At 41.3% G+C, this 7,962-nt stretch overlaps 1 protein-coding gene across 1 annotated transcript; it reads right to left on the bottom strand.

Moving 5' to 3' along the window:
• Positions 1-324: 324 nt before the first annotated feature.
• On the bottom strand, positions 325-5,698 carry LOC140232064 (uncharacterized). The gene is made up of 5 exons (XM_072312215.1): positions 5,584-5,698; positions 4,920-5,071; positions 3,399-3,526; positions 2,630-2,838; positions 325-1,750 (listed from the first exon to the last, which is right to left on the bottom strand). The coding sequence occupies exons 1-5, from the start codon at positions 5,664-5,666 to the stop codon at positions 1,594-1,596; spliced, it is 729 nt and encodes a 242-aa protein (XP_072168316.1). The 5' UTR covers positions 5,667-5,698; the 3' UTR covers positions 325-1,593.
• Positions 5,699-7,962: the final 2,264 nt, after the last annotated feature.

The following is a 7,962-nucleotide window of genomic DNA, read 5'->3' as shown; positions in this document are numbered from 1 at the left end:
GGGTTAGGGTTAGGGTACGTTTGCGGGCAGGTTTTATGTTTGGCTTTAATAATAGCATGGACAATATTTCATGGCAGCAACTGTTGTAGGATTTAATGTTATGGAACCATTTCTGTTTACATGCATCTCAGCAGTCAAATGCAATTTCCCAAATCAGGCAAATATTCTTAATCTAATGTCATAACATGCAGAGATATCCACTGTATATACCAACTATTTTGTGAGGTTTTTATTTTTGCAAATTTTGCGAGCTGGTTGTTATTTGCAGATTTACAAACACGCATAAAATGTTAACCCTGATTCCCATATCAATGTGACGTGCAAACATACTATGTACATTTCTACAGTCAGTACTGTATTTCACAATCACAAATTCAACCACTCGCGAAATGGTCAAGTCCTGATTCACGAAAAATTAGACTCGCTAAATATATGGTGTGTACAGAATTATATCAGGGAGCCTTCTGCAGAATCAGGGAGACTTGGCCACTCTTCTTAACAGGGTTCCAGTCTGCTCTTGACCAAAACAGCAGCACTATGAAGAAAATTCCTCATTTAGAAGACAAATCAGTGTCAATTCAACTTGCGCTTTTACCAACCAGCTCTTGAATAATACTACTGTAATAGCTGTTATTTTCTTGAGGTTTAATTTTCACAAATTTTGCAAATCACTGCTGGGCCTAGAACTTAACAACACATGAAAATATCGCAATTGGACAGGCATTAGTGCACTTACGATAGCTGTGATGTCAAATCGCAAAAACAACATCTTGCGAAAATGTCTGTGAACTCCTCATTCGCAAAAACATCTGTACGCCATGAACAGCTTCTACAGTATACTTCCAAGAACTTTTAAAATCCCCCCAAAGCAAAAGCACAAAATTTCTCTTCCCCTACTGATGTTACTGATATTCATATGCTGTTGAAGATACTTGTCAAAGAACTATACTAGTGATAACACCTCATGAAAGTAGTCACCTTTACCATTGTTATTTCTTTCTTTTTTTCGTCTCTAATCAAGAGTTGACTTTACCAGGAGCACGAAATGGTCTACAGCACCACAACCTCCTCATGGTATTGTCTACAGTAGCTTAACTCACCTTTATATAAGCATGCTAACTTTAAGTGGCATGGTATATGCATCATTAAAACAATAACAATTTTGTCTTACGGCATTCACCCAGGAAATTACTGATTTTTGACTGCTCCAATATTTTGTCTGAAGAACTAGAATCTCTGCCTGGCATCATATTGGCAGTATACTCAATACTCAATACGCTCACTGAAAATAATATATTTCATCTTCAATTTTTTAGTAATATCTCATGGCTTTCATGAGAGAAATTGACTCTTTTTTTTTCATTAAATCCCCCAAATTTCTTCCTAGTATTACATTGGCAGCCTACTTCACTTCTGTCCTAAATACATCCAGTGAAGGCACCCAGTGCATCTCCAATATGGTGACATTGTCTCTCAGGCATTAACCTTTTCTGTGCCAGGGACTTTGGACAGCGTGTACAAAGCTATGGAGTTTTCTGGGCCGATCAACACTTGAAGGGTACAAAGGGTTAACAGAGGTTTAGAGAACATCCGTCACCGCTTTGGTCTCCTTGACGACGAGCCGCGCTTGATGAACTTCCCCAGAGTTTTCCTCTTCATGCTCTTCATCTTCCGCGCCATGACCTTCGACCCTTTCTTCTTCCTCAGCGCCTGCTTCTTCAGGAGCCGCCGTTTCTTGTCGCACATTGCTCTGGAAATCAAGACATCAAACGGAGGCAGAAAACATAGCAGCTATTTTTACACTCAGAAGTGATAATATTGCAAACAAATGATGATAAAATGATGATGATGACACTAATAATGATGATAAGAGCAAAACAATGGAAATAATGAGAAAAGAAATGACAATACTGATAATATATGGTAATAATAATCACACTAACAATACTCACGAATAAAATTCTGCAATAGTGTCAATTACAGTTCTAAATCATTATTTAACTTGAAAAGCTTATACTAAAATATATATCATGGGACACTGTCATAACTCCAAGTCCAGCCCTCACAATTTTTTAGACGTTCAAACTATTTAATGGACAATTAAAAATCATAGTTAAGATAGAATACACGAAACGACATATCCTTCAGTTCCTTACTCTTGTTACAGAATAAAAGAATAAGTTACCTTTACAATTCCTTCAAAATTCTGAAATTCTCAGTCTTTGATCCAGGCCCGCTAGGTTTCCATTGGTAATGGGTTAAGAGTGTTAATATGGGGCGCTCCATAATTGAGTGAACTTATAGCACATCATTGCTTGTAAGCAACACCCAAGACTAGCTGTATGTATGGTAGGCATGAGGCTATTCACCTACTACAGCAGCTTACCCCCTCCCATATGCCTCAAATCCACCATTTTGTACAGTCTCCTTTCCACCAATTTCACATCGTCACAATCTTTTGGCCTGCATGCTTGGACTGCCAGTAAATACCGAGATTAAGTGATGAAGTTTTTTGTAGGGACTAACACAAAATTGCCTCTGATTATGCCATCTCCTTGCTACACACCTGCCTTGTACTTGAGTGGCAAGCACACGTGATACCTCCAATCATGACTGAGCGAGTACTCACTTCTTTTTATCCTGCACTTCTCTGTTCTTGGAACTCTCCTTGTGTGCCTGAGCATTGCTCTCCTTCCCTGCTTCATCCTCGGATTCACTTCCATCCAGGCCGGCTTGCCCGACATCGCCGATGTCTGGATCATCATCATCGTCGTCCTCATCATGTCTCACATTGTCCTCATCAATGTTGTCACCACTGTCTTCATCTTCATAGTCAACCTGAAAGGGAAATTGATTTTCAAACAATCAGTCCTTCCATCAACTTGTGACACACTAAGCACTGCCAACCTCTGTAGAGTTGAGCAGTTTGATTTGTGAAACATCTTTTCACACTCCACTGAGAGAGAGTCAATATTCGTTACTTCAAAATTTTACTGACTTTTCACTTGTTATTAGAGATTATACAAAATATTTTTACGCTTCACTTTTCACAATGGAATGACACATTATGACTTGCATGAAAATGTCCACACTGGGAAATGCTTAATGTTTGTTGTTTGTTTGCTTTGGGTGGACAAGTGTATTTTTGGGGTGTATGTGCAGGGGCAGATCCAGGAATTCCGTAAAGGGGGGGGGGGGGGAACAAACAATATTTCTGGTGCTACTTCTGGGTTTTATCTCATTTTTTCTTTTTATTTCTCTTGCTTTAACAACAAATAAAGAGGCGGCGCCTGCCCAGTGCGCCCCCCTCTGGATCTGCCATCGATGTGTGTGTGTTACACATAAACTCCATCACAGGTTGATTGCAAAAAAAAGGGGACTGTTTTGGCCCTGGATACCTTGTTGCCTCCCACACCGCCATGCTCCTTCTCCAGGTCCAAACTGGTGATGGACGTCACGGTAACGGTGTGCTCTGGGTGATCAATGACGGCCACATCTCGCTTGGCCTGCTTGGTCTCGGTGACTTCTGATGGATGTATGTCATTATTGCACACAAATACAAAATTGTTATCCAGTAATCCTTCCAGTTCATACACTGAAGGCTTGTGGCTGCAAAGTGCACACACATGATAATATCAAATCAGAGCAACCACATGACATGGATCATCAAAAAACACAAGAACAAACCTGGAAGAGAAAACTACACAGTCACATAAACATTTTGTTTAAGTTATTTGTGCATTTGACAGGTGTAGGGCTGGTGATAGGGTCAAAACTCAGCTACAATGTTAGCATCCTTTAACCCGCTGAGTATGTGCTGATTTTACTACAACACGAATTCCCCATAGACAGCTGCCCGAGTATAATCAGGACTCGCCTTCAACGGGTTAATAAGATATCAATGGAGATTGCATCCTCTCTCCCCCTTGGATTAAAGATCTCAGGAAAGATGTGGACGTGTTTTCCAAATAATACAGCATAGCTGTCAGTGTGGGAAACATGAAAGTGTGGGAAGGCATTTACTATCACACTCACTGATCATCAAACAAAGTCATTTTGACTTCAATAGTCTTGCAACACAAATTACATTACTTGGCCCAACTACCCAACTCTACCCAGCTACATGATGCAGAAATATTTGAGTAAACCTCATTTGGAAAGCAAGAGCTCTCAAATAGAAATTTTCTGATTAGAACCTGTGGTAAATGAGCCACACAATTTATTCAGCTCCACAATGCAAAGCAAAGAGGAACGTGTCATCATTGCTTTCTGAGGTATAATGAACAATGAGTGGAGCATACAAAGATAATGACAAAAACTTCAAACACTCCTCTCAAGTTGACAAGTTGGAGCACACCATGAATGACTACACCCATCTTTTCCAACTTTACAGCTGGTCAGAGCAGTTTCTTGTGAATTTTGAGGAAATAGGGGTAAATGTTTCTTGATGTGATTTCTCTACTATACAAGAACTACATGTAATATCGCAGGGTGCGTCCGAGCGCTCTAAAGCGAACCAAAGCGAACTAAACTACAGCGAACCATACCGTACCATGCCAGTTTTGGAGCGTTCGAGTGCTCAGTTGAGAAAGCATACCTCACGAGTTATTTTTAGAAAAGGTCGCGCATGTTTGTAGCAAGAATGTCATTCACCTGCCGCTTGAACTACTTACAGCTGTCCTGAACAAAGAGAATGATGTCTTTGCATTGTGACGTATGCGCATGATACGCGCATACTTTACAGCAAACTTTTGGTACGCATTTGGAGCATATCAGGAAGTGGTCCACTTTTGGCTCGGTACAGTACGGTATGGTACACTTTAGGAGCATTTGAGTGCTCCTCTGGCGCGGGTACGGTAAGGTACGGTTTGCTTTAGGAGCGCGCTCAAACGCACCCCTAGAGTGAAAATGAGCAACACCTGGAAGTCTGATGCTCTTCAATTCCTCCTCCAGGGCGTCTCTCCTTTCTTGTCTCTCCTTTCGTCTTTCTTCTCTCCTTTTCTCCTCCGCCTCCTGTTGAGCAATCTTCTTTCTAGCCTTCTTTCTTTTCTGAAAACCTGTTAGAAAATCCCTGAGAAAGAGAAGGAGAGAGAGAGAGAGAGAGAGAGAGAGAGAAAAAAAATGACAGCCAGTCAGGTTGTGTAAATGATTCTTGTCAGCATCATTAAAAAAAATACCAAAGGCTAAACCCATGCAATGCAAATGCCATCACTCAGACAATCAAGTAAGGGGTGAGGTAAGAATTTTAAAAGAAACTTCATCTTCATGGACATGGAGATTATCCAGTATCAGAGCTACAGAATTAAATTCTTTCATATTTCATTTGACGAGGACCATGTTATTAGTAAATTCACATGCACTGAATAGGAATTCACAGGGTGCACGTCACACCAGCTGTTATATATGGATCATGTGGTATCAATATTGGTACTCCAGCCAGTGCAGTGGCACAACTGGAAACAATAAGCCATCAGATCGTACTCGTAGATCTGGTTTATTCCCTCTTTATCATGTTTATTAAACCTCTTGTCCTGATTCTGATTCTTATATATATTCTAAACTTGTAAATTTGAATTTACTCACTTTCTACTGTCCTCGTCGAAAACCAGCTGAAACTTGGTCTGCTTATTTTTAGGGTTCCGCTGCCGGAACTTGTCACTGGGCATGTTGATCTGGTGTCTGTCTGTCAGTGGGCGCTTTTCATCGTAGGCCTAGAGAGAGGGTCTAGAAGTCTAGTCGAAATATAAAGTGTGAAAGAGAGGTTGATAAGATTAGATAGAACTCGTCGAAATCGAAGAGGCGGAACAAATGGGGCACGCTGATAAATGAGAGTTTCTACTTTCTTGTCACTATATAGTAACAGGTCTATAGTAATTGTTCCTTCGAAAAATGGTGCACCGATGCAACGTAGTCCGTTGTAGTCCGGCCGGCGTCCGATAGTACGTCAGTAGTACTTCACGCATCACATGTACAATATTGTACGCATATATGCACATGGACACAATACATACAGCATCAGTGCGCTAAGAGCCCATACTTCTCTGTACGTTGTTTACACCATCGAGACCCACGTGTATCTGGCCGGTATGACCCGAACCATGTGACCATGGTTTCGCCAATTGCATCGCAACGACTGCGTGACCTTTACTTTTTCCAGGTGGGTATTCGTACGTACAAAAACGTACGGGTACTGTACGTGTAAACTCTACATTACATTCCGGTACATTTCTACCGACGTAGACGACCTATTTATGTTCTGCGAATTCTGTTGGGTGGGGATAATATTCCTTCGTTTTCCTTGTTGCAACAACACGGATTATACGTGGGTAATGTACACTTCTTTTGCGTTTCTTGTAACGTCTAGCAAGGTGAAAATGAGGGTTGTATCTCGCGTACTTCTACTTGTGACCTTAAAAAAAGGGGGAAGACACGCAATAATTTTTTAAGGTCATTGCCACTGATTTTTTGTTAGACCACAGTTCTAAAAATTATTGGCAGTTTACAGACCATTTTTTTCTGTTTTGTAATTGTTGTGGAAGTCATCTCTTGAGTTTATAAATGCGTTCGCTAAAGTTATAGGTGGGCTGCTTGATGTATACTGTTGCATTTCGGAGCTTGCTTTGATAGGGAGCAGACTCGGCTCCTCGGACATGTATGCCTACCGTGCTGTGTGTACTATACTACCTAGTAGTAGTATGTGGTGTATGCGGGGCCCGCAGAGGAGCCGCGAGGTACGGGGCGCGGGGTTGAGCGCTCACCAATGATCACAACCCTGCGTGTACGAACCGGGCGGTCACTTCACAGAAAATGCAGGCCAAGCGCAGGAGCAGGGGTACCTACCGACAATCACGGCGCGTGTGTGAGGGCATGGGCAATGGGCCGCGACGAGAAAGCTGTCTGTCCGGCTGGTACACTATGGTATGGAGCTCTGGAGGTGGCATCCATCCAATCTCTGAACCTGCTAGTGCATAGTGCTATATTCCCAAAGCTATACAAGTCAATGCAGGTAGCATTATAGCAGGTGTACTTATTGTGCAATGTACTTTATTTAATTTAGATGGATGGTACAGTATTGGTGGAGATGAAGATTGGGCTTTTTAAGTTTTTGCGAGATACCATATACCTACATGTACCAAGAAACCAGTTAGAGGTCTATGAAATAATACAGCGCATACCATCCTAAGAGGAATTCAAAGTTTATTAGATGAAAATTGGTTTTGGAATGGCTGAGACATCCAAAAACAAGGTAAAACAAAGCAATCCTATTCCTAATAAAAGGTGGGTCCCACCTTTTATTGGGATCGCTCTGTTTTGGATACAGTGTATCTCAGCCATTCAAAACCAATTTCCATCAAATAAACATTGAATCCCTCTTGGAATTACATGCTCTTTCTTTCAGAAAGAGGTTTCTCATTATCTCACCAAAAAATGTTAGAAACCTGAAGTTAGGTCTCAACCAAAACTATATGATCCCTTTTGTGTATTTGCCTGGGAGATCTTCAGAAGAAGGTGCAACTTGTGAGTTGTACCTTAGATGAACTTCTAGACGGTCTATGTCACCTGTTTTTTCATGTTTTTTGTTTTGTTTTGCTTTGCTTTTTTTTTTAGCTGCACGTCTACATGAATATGTCATAGAAAATTGTAGAATTTAGAGGATTTTCAACTGCACACTTTACACCCAACACCTCTTCCTGACAAGCATTTCAAAGGTACCTACAATGATGCACCACTACCAGCCGTGTGTGGACTGTACCAGGCAGGCAGGAGGCACGTATTGGCTGTCTGCACTATTGCTAGATTTAAATAGATGTCTGCATGCATGTAGGAAGAAAAGTACTTAGAAACAGAGAACTCTCTCTCTGTTCTGCCATGGACGTCACTGCCCGTTGGCAATCACTGATGCAGTATGCCTCCTCCAGCTCCCTCTATCGTCGCACGAATGCAGCAATGTAGATCCTCTTT

This window comes from Diadema setosum, chromosome 8 (assembly GCF_964275005.1).
Source record: "Diadema setosum chromosome 8, eeDiaSeto1, whole genome shotgun sequence".
Classification (NCBI taxonomy): domain Eukaryota; kingdom Metazoa; phylum Echinodermata; class Echinoidea; order Diadematoida; family Diadematidae; genus Diadema; species Diadema setosum.
The sequence above is the reverse complement of the archived record's forward strand: the minus strand, read 5'-3'. Positions and strand labels throughout refer to the sequence as shown.